At 32.1% G+C, this 22,747-nt stretch overlaps 1 protein-coding gene across 1 annotated transcript in view; it reads right to left on the reverse strand.

Moving 5' to 3' along the window:
- Nucleotides 1–2,930: 2,930 nt before the first annotated feature.
- The window catches only part of LOC132747642 (ras association domain-containing protein 4-like), a 44,867-nt gene continuing 25,050 nt past the window's right edge, over nucleotides 2,931–22,747 (reverse strand). Inside the window, exons 4-11 of the mRNA XM_060737079.1 lie at nucleotides 15,098–15,179; nucleotides 13,585–13,752; nucleotides 11,390–11,590; nucleotides 9,915–10,016; nucleotides 8,893–8,944; nucleotides 8,082–8,269; nucleotides 7,332–7,429; nucleotides 2,931–6,851 (exon numbers count right to left, since the gene is read on the reverse strand). Of these exons, the coding sequence (XP_060593062.1) occupies nucleotides 6,782–6,851; nucleotides 7,332–7,429; nucleotides 8,082–8,269; nucleotides 8,893–8,944; nucleotides 9,915–10,016; nucleotides 11,390–11,590; nucleotides 13,585–13,752; nucleotides 15,098–15,179 (961 nt within the window). The 3' untranslated portion in view covers nucleotides 2,931–6,781. The remainder of the gene's footprint in view (nucleotides 6,852–7,331; nucleotides 7,430–8,081; nucleotides 8,270–8,892; nucleotides 8,945–9,914; nucleotides 10,017–11,389; nucleotides 11,591–13,584; nucleotides 13,753–15,097; nucleotides 15,180–22,747) is intronic.

Genomic DNA, 22,747 nt, shown 5'->3' on the forward strand with positions numbered 1-22,747 from the left:
TTTTGCAGAGTAATGTCTTTTTTGCCCCAGTTAATGTTTTTGTAAAGGTTCATTTATCAAAGTCTATCAAAGGTATTCACTTCAAACATACAACACTTTTTAACCATTAAGAATGCTTTTCAAATGGGCAGATAACCCTTATCATTTCCCTTGTTCAACTTTGAATATTTTCTCAAAAACTGTCTCCAGTATTTACTTAAAACTTAAAATATACTATTAAGGGCAGTTTATACATTGATTTTATGCTATCCAGTGCTGAGAGAAGTGGAGCCTGTTATAGTTATGTACATCTTGTATACATACACCTGCACTTGTATGTAAACACTGCAGTTTTGTACTTCTTGTATATATACAGAGTGTGGTATTGTACATCTTATATATGTAGGCCTACACAGTGCAGTTTTGTACATCATGTATATATACACAATACGATCTTGTATATAAACACAGTGCAGTATTGTACATCTTGTATGTTAACACAGTGCAGTATTGTACATCTTGTATATAAACACAGTGCAGTATTGTATATCTTGTATATATACACAGTGCAGTATTGTATATCTTGTATATAAACACAGTGCGGTATTGTACATCTTGTATATATACACAATACGATCTTGTATATAAACACAGTGCAGTTTTGTACATCATGTATATATACACAGTGCAGTATTGTATATAAACACTGCAGTTTTGTACATCTTGTATATATACACAGTGCAGTATTGTATATCTTGTATATAAACACAGTGCGGTATTGTACATCTTGTATATAAACACAGTGCAGTATTGTATATCTTGTATGTTAACACAGTGCGGTATTGTACATCTTGTATGTTAACACACTGAAGTATTGTACATCTTGCATATAAACACATCATGGTCATGTAACTCTCCCATGAATATGCATCATGTGTAAGTTCAAAGTTTTGACCTAATCTACAGACTGAAGTAACAATAGTGTGATAGAGTGAAGTAAAAGCTCACTTTGTAAAGGAACAATAAATGAAAACAACAAAATGGTAAAATGTATCAATAATTTTTTATTTGTAAACAAAAAATATAAAATCACATCATATGTGCTTATCATATAACACAAACAGGACAAAACATACATTTAACAAGACTACATTTTTAAATACACCATACACGTATGATTTCTACGATGAATAGACGTCTTATGTTTCGCTCGATCTGGTTACTAGTTTTCTAATGATAAATATCTCACTCACGCCAATACTTCTAATTCAATGTCTGGTGTTTACAAAACACGACTTTAAAAATTCAACAAACTCATGCTTACATTGGCTCTTTCACAATCCAATAAATGCTTAAAATTTGTCTGATCCTTTAATGATAATAACAAATATGATAATTTATCTGTTGCAAAAACCCAGCTTTCGGTTTCATGACCTCATGTTTTACCCTGCCCCATTTTCAATCCCCATGCTAAATGCCTAAAATTTGCCTGCTACAATAATGACCCAATTATAAATGTCTGATATTTGCAAAAAAAACAAAAAAACAAAAAAAAAACCTCTTTAGTTCATGTTTTAAAAAAATGGGTCAAAGACAGAAAAGGCCGGGTTGCATTTGTACACCAAATATCATGAGGCTGTGATGTTACGAAAAAAAATTTCCATTGACCCATTAATGTCAAAAATTTAATTCAGTAGGTAAACAGGAAGTGGATAAGCTACACACCTAAAATCAAATCCCACAGTATGGGACCATGTGTCAATGCTGTATGCCAAATATCAAGAGGCTGTAATTAGTAGTTTCTGAGAAAAATGTTACGAAAATTTCCTACCATTGACCATTAATGTGAACAGGAAGTGGATGAGCTGCAGACTTTAAATCAAATCCCACAGTATGGGACCATGTGTCAATGCTGCATGCCAAATATCAAGAGGCTGTGATAAGTAGTTGCTGAGAAAACTGTTACGAAAATTTCCTACCATTGACCATTAATGTCGAAAAATCTAACTAATTTAACTAAGTGGATAAACAGGAAGTGGATGAGCGACAGACCTGAAATCAAATCCCACAGTATAAGACAATGTGTCAATGCTGTATGCCAAATATCAAGAGACTGTGATAAGTAGTTGCTGAGAAAACTGTTACGAAAATTTCCTAACATTGACCATTAATGTCGAAAAATCTAACTAATTTAACTAAGTGGATAAACAGGAAGTGGATGAGCGACAGACCTGAAATCAAATACCACAGTATGGGACCATGTGTCAATGTTGTATGCCAAATATCAAGAGGCTGTGATAAGTAGTTGCTGAGAAAACTGTTACGAAAATTTCCTACCATTGACCATTAATGTCAAAAAATCTAACTAATTTAACTAAGTGGATAAACAGGAAGTGGATGAGCGACAGACCTGAAATTGAATCCCATGGTATGGGACCATGTGTCAATGCTGTATGCCAAATATCAAGCGGCTGTGATAAGTAGTTGCTGAGAAAACTATTACGAAAATTTCCTACCATTGACCATTAATGTCAAAAAATCTAACTAATTTAACTAAGTGGATAAACAGGAAGTGGATGAGCGACAGACCTGAAATCGAATCCCACGGTATGGGACCATGTGTCAATGCTGTATGCCAAATATCAAGAGGCTGTGATAAGTAGTTGCTGAGAAAACTGTTACGAAAATTTCCTACCATTGACCATTAATGTCAAAAAAGCTAACTAATTTAACTAAGTGGAAAAACAGGAAGTGGATGAGCGACAGACCTGAAATCGAATCCCACGGTATGGGACCATGTGCTTATGCTGTATACCAAATATCAAGAAGCTGTGATAAGTAGTTGTTGAGAAAACTGTTACGAAAAATTTTTCCCCGCCCGCCCGCCGCCCACCGCCCGACATTCACCATACTATAACCCGGGTTTGCACCTGTGCAACCCGGCCAATAATAAAAATCTCATGTTTGCCCAGCCCAATTCACATTCCAATGATAAATGATTGAAGTTTATTTAATTCTCTTACTGCCTTGTGACAAATGCCTTTTATTTGCTAAGTTCCAAAATCTTAATGCTAAATCAACTATATTTACTGTCCCATGATAAATGCCTGAAATTTGATAAACACATTAACAGTTTAAAAAAAAAAAAGGCCATATATTTTGTTTCACCAAATCACTGCCTTGTAATTTTGTCCAATCCAGATTTTACCATACATAATGTGAACTTTTTTCGATGATCAAGTGGGAGATTTTTATTAAAAAAGACGGAGATTTTAGAATTTGCAATAAAGAAAGTAGAAAGTTCTGATGTCAAAAGAGGGAGATTTCTTTAATTTGAGAAAATACCCCTTATGTTAAGAAAAATCTTTGAAAATATGGCTGCAGAAAGTGGGAGTTTCCCCGCTAAAAGTGAGAATTCACATGTATGATTTTACTGCTCCATATATGTTAAACTAATTTCAGGTTTGTCCTAATAATACTATAATCTAATTCTGATCAAATGACAAAATATTAAAGATAATCAGAGTGTTTTTTTTAGTAACAGCAATCCCTCATCATGCCATTTCCTACTCCCTTCAAAGCTAATACCCCCATGTTTATAAGGCATGTTTAAGACAACTGAAGAGATTCTATTGCACAGATCATTAATTTCTCTTTACAGTGTTATGCATTCAGTTCGACAAATGAACAAACCATGAAGTCTCTACTAAACCACTAGTTGGATAGATTTATCATTATAATAGTTTATAGAAGTTTGCTAAATATAGGGCATGCAAAAAAATCTATGTATCATATAATTATAATACTATATTATTGTACAATAATTCCAGTCACATAATTAACAAACAGTTGAACAATGAATGTTGATATGAGCAGATATAAATGCAAGAAGTTTACTTCATCCGTCAATATGACAAATGTCTAGTGTTTACAAGACCTATGATAAAGTCGGACAGTCTCATGTTTACATGTACCTTGCCCAATTGACAATCATGTTAAGTATTTTTCTTAAAACAATGTAAAATTACATAAATATTTCAAACCATCATTTTCATCTTTAGTTTACATGATGTTGAAAAATAACATAATTTGGTCTGACATAATGTAAAACTAATGGTATGCAATATGCAACATATTTATTTTAGATTGAGAAAGTTTTACAACTTATATTAATCACTTTTGAGTCAGCTTCCTGGAACCAACCAGCACTGGTGTCCTATAAAGAAACATGGTCCTGACCTTATTAGGGCTCGAACCAATGATCCCTGGGTTGAGAGGCAGACACCTTAACCACTAGGCTCCTGCTCCCTTTAAAGGATTAATGCACAGTATTAGAAAACAAGCCTCATACAAGAGATTTAATTCTTTCAGATGTTACATAAATGAAAACTACACACTAATGAATGACATTATTGTATGAAACTGGTCCATAAAATAACCATGGAAATATTTGCCAGCAAATTAAGTAGACTGTTACAATCATAGAACTCTGTCTGTCAATAAAGTTTAAAATAAATGAAGTTTTAAAAAGATTAAAATCATTCTGTAAAATACAAATGTTTTCATAAATAAAGGGAATATAAAGAGGACTATCATTCTTTGAATCACTGGCAAACTAGAAACCACAGCGGATAAACAAAACCATTGTATCATGTCATGAGAGCCTAAACAATTTTATGTGTACAATATCATTCAGTAACAAGCACATGCTACTTCCAATCACTATGCCCTTCTTGGAACCCTACATAGCTTAACTTGTACTTTTCTTGCATAAATATGGAAGTAGACTTGTTTATCCACTATGAAAACTAAAATTAACTGGAAAATTTCAAGAAATGTCTAGCCATGAACAAAGTTAGGCAGTCAAAACAGTGTTTTAGAGGCTGCCCTGGTCAAAACATCTTAAATGAGAAATATATAGAGAAAGGCTATCTGGCTCAAACTAGCCACAAGTTATGGATTTCTGATAAATTTTCAAGAGAGAATTAAATGCTCCAAGATTTTACAACACTGAAGAATGTTCTTGAAAGTGCCATTACATGTTAATACTTTATTTTACAATGCTGCTATGGGATTTATTTTTGACCAAAACTATCATCAAATACTGTAATACTACACTGGAAGCACATCGGCATTTATTGCTTTACACAGTCAGTTTACACCACAATTAGAACATACATACATATTGTGTAAAGTTTTGGTACATAAGCTACATAGTATATGTACATGTATTATAAATATTTCAAAGATCAATATGAACTGGTGGGTGTTGTTAACTGAGGGGACTGGGATAAAAAGAAATATTTATCAAATTTTCATCGTCAAGACGATATCTAAGGCTTTTCAAACGGAACATTATGGAGTATATCACAAATCTCAAAACAGGTTAGTAGGACTTCAAATGACGCTTACACAATTTACATTCTACATTACTTTGCACACGTAAAATGTCCACTTGTACATTATTTCATGATTGTAAAACGGAGACCATAAGCATGCTGACCTAGAAAACATCCTATGAAAGCTAAATTATAACAAAGAAAAACAAATTTCTCTGTATGTGAAGATTACTATCACATGACTTAGTGACCTTGACCTTCACCCTTTGGTCTCTAGCAGCAACAACAACAAATATATGCTACCAATTTTAGGAGCAGACAAGGCTACACATTCATGCAGTGTGAACAGTATGTCTGTAACTCGATTTTCAAACATGTTGAAACATGTACTAAGATTGTTCAATATGCAAAACAAGGCAGGTCAAGTGCACAAATTCGACAAATGGATAACAGTTAAATTGGAGGTCAAATTCAAACAGAACTTACATCATTATTATAAATATAGGACAAATAAGATCATGCCTACAAGATGTAATACATAAGCAACATTATATTTCTTATGAATTTCAATTATCTTAATAAACACTGAAGATTTCATTTTCAATAATCTTATATATTTTTTGCCATGTTTCAAGCTGCAATAGTTATGGAATGTGTGTACATGTACATGTAATCTATCTACGCGTGTATTTGGCACAAGATTAAGATGTTTTTTCAAAAGATGAAATCATTTTTTTCATTTTGTGATGATGATGAGTTTGGATTATATATGATATTTATCATATTTTTATCTACATTTTGTACAAGGAATATCCTATGAAAATGAAAATTTGTCCCCTGCAGAATTAAATCTGTAAGGAACTGTTATATAAATGCCTGAAATAAGTGCTAAATCATGATTACACATTGTCACATCTCATGCATTATGAAGATTGGAAGAAATGCTCAACTATTCTCCACATGTTGTAATTTAACATCCGACACACTTTAACACTCATCTTCTATCAGTATAGTTATACATCCCATATCTCTAACATCACATGTGTTTTCATCACTATAACCTATTCCTTTTTCTGCTCTTTAAAATAAAATCCACGACTTGTTCTTTTGTTAAAATCCATGTGAATATTCTAATATTCACACTCTTAAATAAAATCCTCACCTTTCTACAAGTAAAATGCAAAGTTGACTCGTTGTTCTGATTTAAAACTTATAAAGCTTACTCCATATAACACAAGCAGAGATGTAGATAACATATCTATGTCTCTGACACAAGACAAATTGATCAACAATATTCTGACACAAGACAAATTGATCAACAATATTCTGTCAGTTTAATCAGCGATGATCAACATCTATCGAGTTAAAAATATTCCTGACGTTATCATTCTCGAGAAAGGAGAGTTTGATTTTATTCCAGTAAAATAATCGTGTTAAAACCACTAAGATCATGTCGAATGTTATCAGCATCGTGAAGTGTTGGCTCTTTTATCCTCCATTATTTGCCGTATTCTTTTTCTTATTCTTTCATGTCTGAAATATATCAGAAAAATATCATAGAAGTAAATCTGTCAAAAACAAATAAGCCGCGTCATGACAAAACCAACATAATGGGTTTGGGACCAGCATTGATCCAGACCAGCCTGCGCATCTGTGCAGTCTGATCAGGATCCATGCTGTTCGCTATCAGTTTCTCTACTTGTTATAGGGTTTGTAAGCAAACAGCATGGATCCTGATCAGACTGCGCGGATGCGCAGGCTGGTCTGGATCCATGCTGGTTGCAAACCCATTATGTTGGTTTTGTTGTGACGCAGCTCAAATATCTATTACACTGATGGCTGCACTCCAGTTAACGCACTGTGCATGTATAAGTATACGATTTAACTCTGACACATTTTCAACAGAAAGGTCCCCAAACTATGATACAATGATATGTTGTCTACCAGAAACTTTTTTCTTCTTATTTTTTTTTTAAGTATAATTCTCTAAATGAAATAAAAACAAATATTTACTTGGCTTTCAATCGTCTAACTTCTTTTTCCTCATCCTGTTTGAATTTATCCAGCAATCCTCGCAACACTGGTTCAGGTATATTCAGTAATTGTTCCACCTGTGTAACAATATATTAAATAGATTATTTCTTACTTTTTATTTTCAAAGTATGTTCTTGACATCTTGACATTCAGAACATCTCTTGAAATCATTGAATCATTTTCTTTTATTGTATCTTGTTAAAGTCAATTTATATCATGTAAATGCATAGAATGATAGGAAATATAATGTATATTAATTATTCACTGATCATTATGTTTTTTCCAAGTAAAAATGATATACAGCAGTTGATGGTATTTCAGATGGTTGAAAATGGTATTCCTAAAACCAATACACTTTGTCGCATATCTTTCTTACATCATTTTATGGAAACACACCTAATTTTTCCTTGAAATTTCTATAAATACCTCTGTTACTAATAAACCTCTAGTTTTGCTTACATGGAAATTCAGGTGGTAGAACAGCTTTCATTGTATTACCAAGGTGATTATTGGTGAGCGGCTAGGTATATCAAATGGTTTAATTTTTTCATACATAGTGACAATAAACACAGACTACATCCAAAAAAAAAAACAACTGCATTTATATGTTTTACTATTTTTGACTTATCAATGCATATTTTATGATCCTGTAAGTTTTCAGATCCTGCCAACATCAAGATTTATATAACTTTTAACAACAAAAAAATGCAATAACACTAAACACTTTACCTCCTCAGGTAGAGGCGTGTCCTCTAAAGGTGCTTCTGTGGTAGGGGAGGAGTCACCTGGAATGTGGGCGGGGTTTACAGCAGGGGTGTTATCTGATCGATCACGTATATATATTTTAATAGAGTCTGTTGGACTAAAAACAAGTCTCTCTAATAATGGAATGTCTGTATCTTTCAACAATTTCTCACCTGAAACAAAAGCGAAAAACAATGAGTCTAAAAGTGGCAAGACACATATATTTTATAATTAATGCAAATTTCAACCTCCAATGGAACTAAGGGAGAGTGTTGGTTCAGTGGTTAAGGTCACTGCATCTCAACCAAACTATTATGGGTTTAAGCCGTACTGAGGTCACAGCCATGTTTCCTCTTATGACACCAGTACTGGTTAGTTCCAGATAGCAACTTGCGTGTTGTTCAAAATCTGCTTCTAACTTTCATTGTAATCAAAGATCAAATAAATATTTTAAATATAATGACATTTTCTTCTTATATATTGTATACATGTATACAATAGTAATTTAATTATTGGAATTGTTTATTCAGAAAGATTGATTGTATTAAATATAAAGAGATAATATTGCACATCATAAAGGTAACTTTTACATGTTCAGCCACTATGCAAATGATAATGAAACCTTGAACGTAAACAACATACTTTGTACTTGATTATCTCATTAGCACATGCAAGTCATTTGATGTACTTTTATGCTCATTCAATTAAAATTTATCAAGTACAATGAAAAACATCACTTTTTGGAACATCAAAAGAAAACAGACATATACAAGTAGACACTGAAAAATTTAATTACCTTCTTGTTCAGTTATTATAAACAAATGATATTCCTCTGGCTGATTTTCAACCTGCAAAGAAACAAAATTATCTCCCTTTAATAATTAAATACCTCCTTCAACCATCAATGACCTCCCTTCATACCTTCATTCATCACTAACTTATAAAAATAATCTTTCAGCACTTGTGGCAGATGACAACAGACTTGTGCATTCTTTTAGAGCCAGGGTAGCCTACATATCAGTGCAATTTGACAAGACTCTGTATTGACAGCTGCTTTATCTAAGCTTTTTATACTGACCCCCCCTCCTCCCCCCCTTAAACTGTTCCATATTCAAACTGGACAAGTCCATTACATGTATATTAATTCAACAGTGTTAGCATTTAACTTTAAGGAAGCTCAAATTTAAATCTTAAAATGTGTATTACTTTACTCATTACATGAGTTTTGTTAAAGGAACTCCACTGCTGTCCATTAGCCTAAACACATAAAAATGAAGATTTTTACATAGTTTAACTGAGGCACTTAAAATGGGCAAGTTTGAAAAAATTAACACAGAAATATACTCAGAATTAAACTGTAAATCTAAATTAAATTTGTGCAATTCATAGCCGAATTTGAGTTAGAAGCATTGCAATGCTTTTCATTATTCATTCAACATTCATAGCAATAAAAACAAGAATGCGGAAATTATCTGAATTTTTTTCCATGTCCAGACCTACATCCAATGGAAATCTTCAAAATTCAAATTAATCTTGGAAAAATTATTTCCAGGCTCATCATGGTAAAAAACCTCAGAGGATTCCCTTTAAGATGAAACTAAATTTGTATGAATAAAGTAAGTTGCATGAATAAAGTAACAATATCAAATCAGCAAAAATAATTTACATTGATATGTATATTTCTAGACAGTAGCATAAATATTTATATCATACAAACAATAACAGATTTCTCTTCCATTATTTTTACTTACATGTACGTAGTTATATTTGAAGTATTTCATCAAGGGTGTCAAAATGATGGAAGTATAAAACACTTACCTTAAATTTTTCCAGTAAAGTTTTGATGACCTGACTCACTGTCATTTTATTATCTACAGTAACACTGGTACAACTTCCCAGTACTGGTGTAAATACACTTGTCTGAAAGTTTGCGATAAAATGTTACATTACATGTGTAGGGTGTTAAAGAAATACCAGCATAAATAACAATTTCAATCAACATGTCCCTTGCATGTGAAGAAGATTTTGAAATATCAAATTAAAACTAAATGTAAACTATGGAGATGTGCCACAGACACCAGTATAGCACCAGGCCAATCTGCCCAACCACAATCTGACTTTAGCATTTTGACATCAACATCGCTCATACTAAACAATGGACAATTTCAATTCAAAATGGAACAGGTTTATTATATAAATTAAACAAAGTACTTTGTGTGTTTTTTTTCTCTGTTTATAATTCAGATTACCATACAGTCTGTGTGTCATATCAAATATTTGCCACTTTAGTGTGTGACAAAATTTCTCTACATGAAATATATTTGTAGTCAATTAATTCTTATGTTTTATCAATCCCAAAAACATGACAGTTAACAGGTGAAAGGAGAAAAAACAATTTCCATGATTGTGTCCAAGTTATTCAACATGAATGTGAGAATATTTTGTATAAACATGTGACACAGTCTTGAAATGCTATTATACAAATTTGGCTGTCCTTAACAATCATGTCATGTTAAATGTATTTTTTTCTTTTCAGATTATTTTATCTTTTTATATCTCATTTGCACAAGGCTTACTCAGATAACTGAATTCACAAAATATTATGTTGACAGTTCTGAAACAGGTAGTAAAGAAGTACTTGATCACAAGTGTTTTATTGACATAAATTCTTCATGTAAACATCAAGAGAGAGGTAGAGGAAGTCACCGTTTAAATCATCAACAGTATGTGTACTAAAATTAAAACAATTTTATTCCTACCAAAAATGGCTGGTTTGTCTAGTTTTTATGCCAATTTTAATACGTTTTTGGTCATTTCTTGGTGGTTATTCCAAATAACAGGCTTTCCTGGATAACTAACCAGTTATTACAAATTCTATGAAAATATTAAGATTTTGTAAATTTCGAAACAATTTCAACTTTGATTATTTAATTCCGCCAGTTTTGTTAGCATTAAACAGTATGTAATAATACAACTATTGAATAATGTGTTTCAGTACAAAACTGTTTACACACAGGGAAGAGAATATGTAAGCTGCCAAGTAGAAGCTGTAGAATGGCATACTGAGGGTCACCAGTTCAAGTCCTGGCTTTAAGGTTATAAAACTCTTTTTTTTTAGGGATTCATTTCAAATCTTATGATTTTCATTGGTTAGTGTACATTCTGTTCAAGTTTCTGATCAATCAAATACCTTAGATCTGTGTTTGAGCATGGGCAATTCCTAAGGATGCACATACTTCTTCACAGAGTGATATTTTATATCTATGTACGGATATTATTCTATTCTCACTTACATCATAATTATATATATGGCCATTAATTGATGCCCTTTTCCACTTGTTAGGTCGGTCACCTCGATATGCTACCGTGTTTGACTTCTTGATATTTGTCCGTCTCATTACTACCTCAGACGAGGGCGAGGAAATCACACTATCATCTAACCCAGCACTAAACCGACTTTTACGAGGTGAAGTTGGACTTCCATTTGTTGATTCCTAAAAGTTACAAATAAGTATAAAAGAATATGCAAGTATATATTATGTGTTATATTAACTATGCCTTTATAAATGTATTATATTAACTATGCCTTGCAGCTCGAGCTTTATTAACTTTCAACCATATACAGGGCTATATAACCTGTAAAAATCTTTATAAAGTTCTAATAAAATATTACTATATAAGTGTTTATAAGTATACCTTACAGATTAAGTTTTTAGAAAGAACATTATTACTTGCTAGAATTTGTTTCACTGGTATAGGTATACAACACTTTTTAAAAGTGACTTTTATCTCAGAAAATACCACAGCAATTATTCAGCCATATTTACAAATCTTAAATTCTGGACAACTAACAACTTGCAACTTGTCCATAAAATTTGATTTAAGTTTAACGTCACAAGTGTATAGAAGTAACACCCAATAACCTTGCATGCATGTTCTTGTCAATTTTACATAGGTGTGTTGGCATTACAGGGTAATAAAACATCAAACCATGTGACATATACTACACTTTCACATACGCGTTTCAAGCAGTCACACTTCAGAAAAACCACTTAATGTGCAAGTTTTCTCATAGTCATTTTTTCATGTGTACAAATAAGTGATTTAACCTTTTCCCTCATATAAGCATGTTTTTTGACGGCTTTTTGCCACACACCCCCCCCCCCCTTTTTTTTGAGGCCTCAAACAGTTAAAAACACTGTTTTTTCGTTTGAGAAATGTTGTTAAAAAAAGTGACCATTTTTTCGGCGCCATCCCCCATTCAAATGTTACATCAGGGGATTGCCAGAAGGGGGGATGTGCCCCCTTCTGTTTGGGGGGTTTGAAGGGGGGCGGTAGTCCCCCTCATTGCCAAGAAAATTTTGGACATGTGACAGGCTAAAAATGGCCTCAGGTCGATCTTAGGGTAACTAGTAACCAACGCTGAAAAACCTTTTACTCTATCTCAATTCATTGAGAAGATGCAGCACTTTGAAATCAGTTTTGATGGAAAAAAATTTTTTTGGCAATTTTGTTCTAGTCAACATTTGTGCCAAGTTTCATCAATATTGAAGCATTTTTCATAGTTTCATAGCAGTTTGAACTTGTTACAGGAGGCTTTTCAATGAAAATGGCCATTTTTCGCAATATATATGCTAATGGGGTAAAAGGTTAAGCTAGCCTTCAAAAGGACTTCCTACACAAAAAAAACCCCGCTTAAACCTGTGCTAATACATGTATGTTTAAAAAGCCCTTACAGCTACCAGATGACTCTAGTTGAGTAACACAAATGTTTCTTCATGTTTATAGTATTTGTGTCAAGCAATTTCAAGATACCCCATAAAATTCAAGAGTTATGGTCTGCATATTATTAGGCCAGTATTCGAAATTTAACCTCACAATGTGACCATAACCTTTGCCTTTGAGCAATTAAAATTATTCCTTATGTGACACTACATCCCATTGAGACTGACTATGTGCTTTGTTATTTGATAATCCCTCAATCTATGTCAAGCAGGTTCCACAAAAATAACTTTCACTCAGTCAGTTGTGTATAAAGTATAACTTGAATTAAGAATACTTGCATACATGTGAACTCTCCCACTTTTGGCGGGAGACTCCCATTTTCTCCGCAGCAGCCATATTTAAATATTTTCAAAGATTTTTCTTAAAATAAGGTTTTTTTTTAACAAATTAAAAGAAATCTCCCTATTTTTGATGTCAGAACTTCCTTCTTTGTATTTTGAAAATCTAAAATCTCCCTCTTTTTGAAGAAAAATCTCCCACTTAATCATCAAAAAAAGTTCACATGTATGTACTTGGTATACCTTTCTTAAAACTCTTTTTTGAAAAATTTTGATAGGTCATAAGGTTCCACAAGACAAAGTACTATTATCTTCTCGTTATTTTGTAACTGTACATGGTTATGATATTTAAAAACTTAACAAGAAAAAGTTCAACTTGAGTGAAATATCCTAAATAATTATTGTAATTGTAAGAAATTACTTACATGGCTGACCTCTGTGAGGGGCTGCAGGTCAGTTTTATCCCCAATTACACTGAAGCGTTTCTTTGGTATAGTTATTGCAGGTACTTCATCACAATGCTGTAATATGATTGGCTTTTTCAATCCCCAGTAGATCCTTAATGGACCTGATACCCGTACATTGCCTTCATCCTGATAATAGAACAGAACAGAATAAAACTTTGTTATTCAATACAAATGTATGTCATGAAGTATCTGTTCATCATTTAAAGCAACCTTCAACTTTTCTAAAGAGTAAATGTTATTTTTAGCTAAATCGTTTCATAAAATTGTCATATCAAAAGAATTAAGGTATAAAATTAAATTTGTCTTTGATAAAATACATAAACAATAAGGAACCCCCTCGATATCTCTTATCTACCTGTCGGCTCTCAAAAGTGAATTAGTAAAGAGGATAATTTGTTTCTCAATCTTCTATATTTAGAAACAAACGTCACTATGTGCTATAAATAGCTCTTGGGGCGCTGTTTTGAAGAAAGCTTAACAGTGATATGATGCACTTTTCCAAGATAAATATACTGAAGTATGTAGTTTGAAACAACACAAAATTGTTTTTCCAACAGAAAATAAAAGCAGAATGCCACTTTAAACTTTGTTTACAAAAAGCATGAAATACAAATGATGTTAGCAAAAGATGTCTTAAATGAACATCCCAATTTCATAGTCATTAAATGATGTTTAAGTTAACACGATTTGTCGAACAGGATTTTCATGTAATAACCACTAAAATACAAAATGTAACTACAAGTAATCATCACTTTGATAAGGTGCTGGTATAATAATTAAGCTAATGGGTTGAACAAAATTGGATAGTCAATATTTCAGGCTACAAACACCAAAATCTTCACTAGATGTGGATCATACATAAATTTGAAAATCTGAAACTATTTATAACATCAACCTGAAACCTGCTGGAGCAAAAAGTGCTTAATATATGGTGGTGGTGTTAGTAGTTTTCACTCCGGATCACGGCAGTATGCCACATTGAATTCACCAGAGCACAGTTCAACAACCGTATCGTTCCTGGGCAGGCTGTCAAGCAGTTTACCAGTACTAGTTGCCTTCACTTTCACAAGGAACTGAAACTTTTGTACATACCAGAGCAGAGGTACAGAGCGAATGACTGTAGAAAAGATTTCATGATTAATTGCAACGAAAGTGACCTGTGCCGTCTAAGAATTGAACCTGGGTGACCCGATTCACAGTTCAACGCTCTACCTATTGAGCTAACCGGACGGCTATCAAAAAGTGGTTAGCTTTTGCCACCAGTATTTATAAAGAGCTAGGCCAGCCTTCATATTTGGGCAATGTGATCAGGCTATATACTGTTGGCAGATTATAACTTAATTTTTCATCTTAATATCCTTAAATGGATAATGGACAGTTCCAAAAGTGGGAAATGGATAAGTCCAGTTAAAAAATTCACCAGGTTAGAGATTAAATAAGTTTCCATGGATACAATAAAATGTTACTATACCTCTGTTATGTTTAAAGCTTGGCCCCGTTTGTTTTGATGATGCTCATTGTAAGATTGCACACGTTTAAATAGCTCAGCACCCCTGAAAATATACAGAATAATAAAATATACATCACATCATTACCAAACTAAGAGAGTGAACAATAAAATTCATCATGTTAAATTTACATGATAATGTTGCTATTTAAGATGTTCGTAACACGCAAATGCCACAGCCCTCCACATACCAAATAGTCCTGTTAATCAAATTTAAAGACATAAGTTATTCTTTCAATTCAAAACTATGACCCTGAATGTCTGGGGGTCAGTGTCATTCATAAGTGTGAAGGACATATTTTAATGCCATAACATAGAAGTATTATATACAGATATTTTGTTTCATAGCTCACAGGATGACTAAAAAGACGGTCTGCATCTGTAATTACATAGCATACAGTAATACATATTTTAACATGACAGGATAAGAATAATAACTTAAACTTCTGGATCAAAATCAATATTAGTTTATATGTATAGTGATTTCAGAATTGATTCCTAGAACTTTAATTGGATAATGACTAACCAATCAATTAACTGCGTCTGACTGATGTGAATGAATGAGAGAATGAAGAAATGAAGGAAAGAATAAAAGAATATAGGAAGAGGAAAGAAAGAAAGAAGGATAAACAGTCAGACAAAGAGTCAAGAAATAGGTTTGTTCAACCATACTGAATCAATTGATTAATTAATACTGAATATTCATGTTGAATTAAATGGAAATAAGTTGAATTTTATTAATAGATGCATGTTGATACAACAAAAAATAAGCTGCATACGTGATCATTCTGAATATTATAAGTTCAACAATAGAAGAAAATATCTGATATTTTAACAATATAATCACACAGTGTGCATGGTTCAATGTGCCATGATAAATCTAGTACTGAATCTAGCATCATGAATCAGTCTGCATACAGTAAACAATGTGAATTATCATACAAAAACATAACTTCATTTACTGTCTAAGTATATACATATTAAATACACTGTTATAACCTAAAAGCTCCAAGATCATTGTAGGAGAAAACATATATTCAAACATAACATCATTATCCAGATTGCACCCTTTCAAATAACACTGACCTCATTATCCCAAGAAGCAAATCTCCCTGTTTTTTTCTCTCTCCAGATCCTCTGTATTTTTACAAACCTAATTACATTTCCAGGATGAAAAAAAAATCATGCTTAGATGATGTACGATAAGTATAAAAATATCTCCTTCCAAATTCAAACATACCTTTTCCCAAATCGGGACACTAGAACATAGTAAGATAGTGTTAGGAACACGGCAAGCATGTTTACATTTTCTGGCGTAGGAATATAATATGTTCCAGTTGTTTGAAATACCCTGCTGATATATCAATCTCTTAGCTGATAACTCTGTTTACCTGGAGAAATCTCTAGAAAACACCCACAGTAGAATGCCAACGGTTTCAAGAACTTTTTTTACTGTACTATATAATGCAAGTAACCAGACAAAATTTTTCTGCGCAGTGTACACTTATATAAAACCTTGAAACATCAGTATTTTTAGAAATGAGAAAGTAAATTAGTTCTTAACACTTATTGTAAAAGAATCTACAAATTATATCATAGACATACCATCAAATTTGTCTGGTCGTCATGGAATTTATGAAATATTGCCAAATGGAACTTTATAATTTATCCTTTAGCCGACATGACCTGAGCATACCAAGATCAGTTTGCACATCCAGATTAGAGTCAGCACTGTTCATTGAATTTCCCTTAAAATCATGAAAGGTTTTGTCAAACAGAGAAAGATGGACAATTCCATTAAAGATATTTGGGATAATTAACTTGCAACAGTGTGGACTGTTGTGAATTATTTCTGATTATCTATTAAAACTATAGGGGTATTTTAAAATGAGAAGGCATTAAATGAAGTTTCTTGTTAATTAAAGATGAAGGAATAAAATTATATAAAAGACAATAACACTGTTTGAATATTTTAATTTTCTTCCTAAATAATAACATTTTAAAATCCTTAATCTTTTGATTAATCATTTATAAGTACTAGTTGCTATAAAAACAAGTCTGGTGCCACCTGTATAGTGCCCAGGGGACGGGTGCCAATCTTAATATATATATATGTGCAGTCTATAGCCAAACCCTAGGCAGTTGCCATCCATTTTCACATTTTGTAAAAGAAATATGTTAAATTGCCATTGATCATTTCAAATTCAAACCAGGGGTAGTTCATTATTCATTATCAACAATGTTTGGGTTAAACTTCAATTACAAACTAACTCAAGATTTCTGAATATACATTTTTAACCTTCCTCTTCATAGAATACTATAATACATGTAGCAATCCCTCCACCCTACCCTGTCAAAAGTACAAGAAATATCTGTATTCCCTGATTCCCTGTATAACATGTGCATTTGTAATATTCCCTCTAGTGGCAGCTAGTGTTTATCTTTATGAAGTGGAATAACATGCTGATAAGCCACTGGCTGATAGTTTATGTCAAATAAAACACACCTGATAGAAAAGTAATCACACATCTGAAAATGTCTTATTTCAAAATTCTTAGACATTTTACATAAACATGGAAGCTCTTGTGATCCAAGTTACAGCTCAAACCTAGAGATTCAGGCACCTTTATGAGTTATAACAAAGTATTAATTGTAGAATATCACTAAGTATATAATTACATGTATTTAATTAAAAAAAGTTTTTTGATACACAAGGTATATAAAGTTTGAAATAGAGCTGATACTTTAACACCTAGAAAAATAAAACCAATTTCAGTCTTGTTCAGTAAAATTATTTCAAATTTGACTTTTTTTTGTTTCCTTGTCAAACATAAATGCAAAAATATACATATATTTATTATTTTACAGATATTATATAAGTAAACAATTGTAAGAATTCAAGTAATTGTAAGCTTATAAAGACTGGATTCGTGGGAAAGTTTGTTCAAGTTATTTTCAAGAGCTGTGGTTGCACACGGTGTCAAAATACAGAAACAATGTGTCAAAATACTGAAACATGGTATCAAAATACTGAAATACATTTTAAACCTCTTGAAACCCAGACTTCAGAATAGTATTAATACATACAATATTCTATCTTATAAAGAATAATAAGGTTCTGCGAGTGATAAAGACAAATTCAATGCTGGTTCTTTATTGTTCATAAAGAAAAGAACTATTTCTGATTAGGCCTTATATATAAAGACATTTTTTCATGTAATAGCAGTGGATCAAACTCACAGCCAATGGATTTCTTTACTTTTCCTGTTCTTGGTAGGCACTTTATGGTACCGTTATAGAAACGTACGGTTTTCGGACCTTGTCATTTCTGCGGGCTAGCTCTATTGCATAGTTTCAAGCCTGTTACACTATGTTGTATCCTCATAAGTACAGAAAAACTTAACCAGAAATATACATTATGTGGTCATGTTTGGTGCGCCTATATTTCAACACACAAGAATGATCTTTTAGTCTCAGACAAATATTTAGATTAAAGTCGAAGGCTTGGTTAAAAAAAAACAAACAAAAAACAACAAAAAAACCAACTAAGTGTAAGTGTAATGGAAAAATACCAAAAATACCTTACTACTACCACAGTATATTCCTATAATAGTGCAAATCTCCACAAGTTTTCTATGGAGCAAAGAATTCATTTTATAGCCTACCATCTGTGCAGGTTTTTTGGCATGCTGTGTTTAAGACTTCATAAAATTACATAAAAATTCTATAAATGACATCTATCCCTAATCAAGGTAATTTAAATGTCTATGAACTGAATTAATATTATGTTACAGTGATCTTACATAAATGTCTATCCCCAAGAGGTCCAGGAAAATTGTATAAAATTGTGAAAGGAAATTCAGTTTCAAAGGAAGATTTAATACACTTTACAGTGTTAACATACAGATCATATTTATATTGTAAGAAATCCCTCTGTGACAAAACATATCCTGCTGAAAATTTTTGCCCTATATTGAATTAAGAAGAGTTCATCTTAAGTTTAAGGGGACTTCAGTAGATTTTGAGATACTACCAAAGATACAGATGTTCTGACACCAGACTGAGTATGATAGCTTCCAATTCATGGAATTCAATTCCAATTCCAATTCATTTTATATAACCCGAGTTGCAAAATTTAATAAATTTGCGTATAGCAAATTTAAGGGCAGTAACTCTTTGCTGATACTCAGTAACTAAAGGGAGGCAATTAAAAATTTTACACAAGTTTTTTAATCTAACATATTTTCCAGTTAACTAGACTTGTTTTATACTTTCATAAAATTGCACAAAAGGTTTCAAATTTTAAGCATATAAAGCTATATTTTATGAAATATTTTTATAAAGTTTATCAACAGTTAAACTGTATTGTTTCCATATCTTTATGGTCGATTTTACAAAAAAGTTGTGATATAGAATGTCTCCATTATGTAACACACACATGAATATTGTACGTAAACAGAATAAAATGTTATAAAACAAAATATTATACTGCTGTTTTAAGTTTTAAGTTGCTTTAGCAAAAATTTCATACATGTGCCACTTGCATTTAAGGCATAATATTTCTATTATTCTTTCTCACAAGCATTTTTGGAATGGTTCATTTTTTAAAATTCAAACTATAATTTTTACCACTGATATATTCATAATCGTATTTGCACAATCTCATGACGGAAAAAATAATGTATGATATTTAAATAGACTTATCAGCTGGCATTGACATTTCACTAACAGTAAATTTAACTTTTATCAGCTTTTGCAAACATAACGATACTTCCTGAATGAGGGATAATATTTTTGTCGGCCACATTTGAAATTCGATAAAAAAACTGCATGCCTATATACTGCTAAATTCATACAAATTGAATAATGTTTTATTGTGCGGAAAAGGCCAAGTATCTCTATCATTGTACAATACAGACACAAAATAATGAGCCATTTAAAATATGGTATCTGGGAAACGAAGCTATGTAACTGCAGATCAAGAATGGGAAAAGGCAACTTTTATTTTATTACAAATTTTTAAGTGACTGAAATTATTTGTTCAAAAGGATTGCATTATTTCAAATGAATTGTAACACATTTACTTTGGTAAATCGGCTAATTACACTAGTGGCCTGTTCTTGACCAATTTAATTTTGATACTGCTAATACTAATGAACACCTAACTTAACTATATTCTAAATATGCTTTTATTACTAAACATCATTTTATGAAGATGGTGAAAGATATCATAATTTATTCATATCATGATCCTTACCTAGATATGTTTTTTGGTTGTTAGCATAATATAATTATTATCCCACATGTGTTTGTGGTTTATAAACATGAAACAATCTTGACCCACAAGTCACTCTTTATGCGGTTCTTTAAAATGAAATAAACTTTTCCTACATGACTGTGTTTCTGATTCTTTAGCATGAAATAATTTTTATGTGTTTATGTTCTTTTGGCAACACATCCTTTAAATCTGAATATCACAGTCAAGACAGATAGAAGGCTCAAACCCTAAACCTCTGCTTTCCAGGTCTGTTGTATGTTAAGTGATATTGCAATAATGCGATGTTTCATGTCATTGATTTATCATTGATGCTCTTTACACCACACAATCACCCTGCTATATTGTCCTAATGCTTCCAATACATTCCATATTAAATGGCTAACATTTCTCAAATTTATAAATCAATTTCATAAATCGTAACAATACATTAGCAAATTAAAAATGATATCCCATCAATCCATGTGAAAATACACCTGCATTTAATCTGCAATTTTTCCTATGGTAGTGATCTGTGTTTGATTTATTACTGCAACAGTCATTGCGATGTCAACGACAGTGTTCAAAATCGTGGATAAATGAGAAAACAAGTTGCCCTCGGACAAACATTGTCACTTCAATGATCACGTGTGTACAATTGTTTGTACATTATGACCAACCCTGGAGACAGAATTTACACATCTTTCAACCAAACTCAAGTAGAAGCATACTGATGTGGCTGACAACTGAAATATTCACAGTAGTAACATCGCATTCTCAACACCTCGCCAATTACCCACTTTCATATCATCGAAAAATTGCCGAAAATGGCCCTGCCAAAAAGACCATGTGAAAAGAGCTCAGCAGAAATGTTGCAACTGAGCAACACTGTCAAATATAAGTAAGTTTATGTATTACATGTATTTTGAGAATCAGCAGTCAGCCTGAATCTTCAGTACATAAAATCAGGAATCCTCTCCTCTCTCTATCTTACCTTGACTTCTTGCCATTTAATTGCCAGTTAATTGCCAGTTGCATTATCTAGTAAGATACATTGATTAAATTCTAGGCTTACTGTAATATGTCATACTACATGTAATAAAGAATTAACATAGTTACCATAATACCACATGATTCAAATACATGTAGTTCTAAAAAAACATAACTTCATCTTATGTACAGTACATTAAAAAAAATAGGTTTGATGGAGCAAACATGTAGAAACAATAGTTTATGCCAAGAGAAGAGAACAAGCAATATACACAAAGATCTAAGATTCAATGCCTTATGCCATGAGAAAGAATCAACAATTTATGCAAAGATCTAAGATTCAATGCCTTATGCCATGAGAAAAGAATCAACAATATACACAAAGATCTAAGATTCAATGCCTTATGCCATGAGAAAGAATCAACAATATACACAAAGATCTAAGATTCAATGCCTTATGCCATGAGAAAAAATCAACAATTTATGCAAAGATCTAAGATTCAATGCCTTATGCCATGAGAAAAGAATCAAGAATTCATGCAAAGATCTAATATTCAATGCTTTATGCTATGAGAAAAGAACTGATATTAAATTTTATGCAAAGATTGAAGATTCATCGTTTTATGCCAAGAGAAAAAAAAACACACTTTATGCAAAGATCTAAGATTCAATGCTTTATGCCAAGAGAAAAGAACCATCATATATGCAATAAAGATCTATGATTCAATCTTTTATGCCATTTATCATATATGAAAAGATTTGCCAAGAGAACAGAATCAACAGCTTATGCTAAGAGAAAACAACAAACAATTTATGCCAAGATTCAAGAACCAATGAATTATTCCAAGAAAAAGAACGAACAGTTAATGCATCAATTTATGTCAAGAGAGATGACCAAACTGTCTCATTAGCCAATCTTGACATTTATATTGATCAATTCAGTATGGTAATAAGTCATTTAACATTGATATATACAACCAATGTAACACCTGACTCTGGCAAAAACACTGTTCTAGATTGTACAATAAACCCATATAGGTGACATTAACATGGTCAAATTATACTCAGGAACATGTATTTATCATGTTGAATAAATGGGGCAATCAACTAAGGTATCAATTACTATTGCATTCTACAATGTAGGAAAGACAGGGCAGCATTCATATAATTATGTACTATGATTTTATGTAAAGTTGGATTACACTGGAAAATATGCCCTTGAAAATATACATGTATAATTTGAAAATTAGCTCCATAACTAAAATATGTCCACTCTGGCTTTTATCATGGCAAAATATTTAAATCAATATGATGTTTTTTTTTTTTAATAAAAGCTTTTCTTTTATGCAGTAAAACAAAAACAGACCTAC

Source organism: Ruditapes philippinarum, unplaced genomic scaffold (genome assembly GCF_026571515.1).
Source record: "Ruditapes philippinarum isolate M1 unplaced genomic scaffold, ASM2657151v2 ctg573_1_1_1_1, whole genome shotgun sequence".
NCBI classification, from domain to species: Eukaryota; Metazoa; Mollusca; class Bivalvia; order Venerida; family Veneridae; genus Ruditapes; species Ruditapes philippinarum.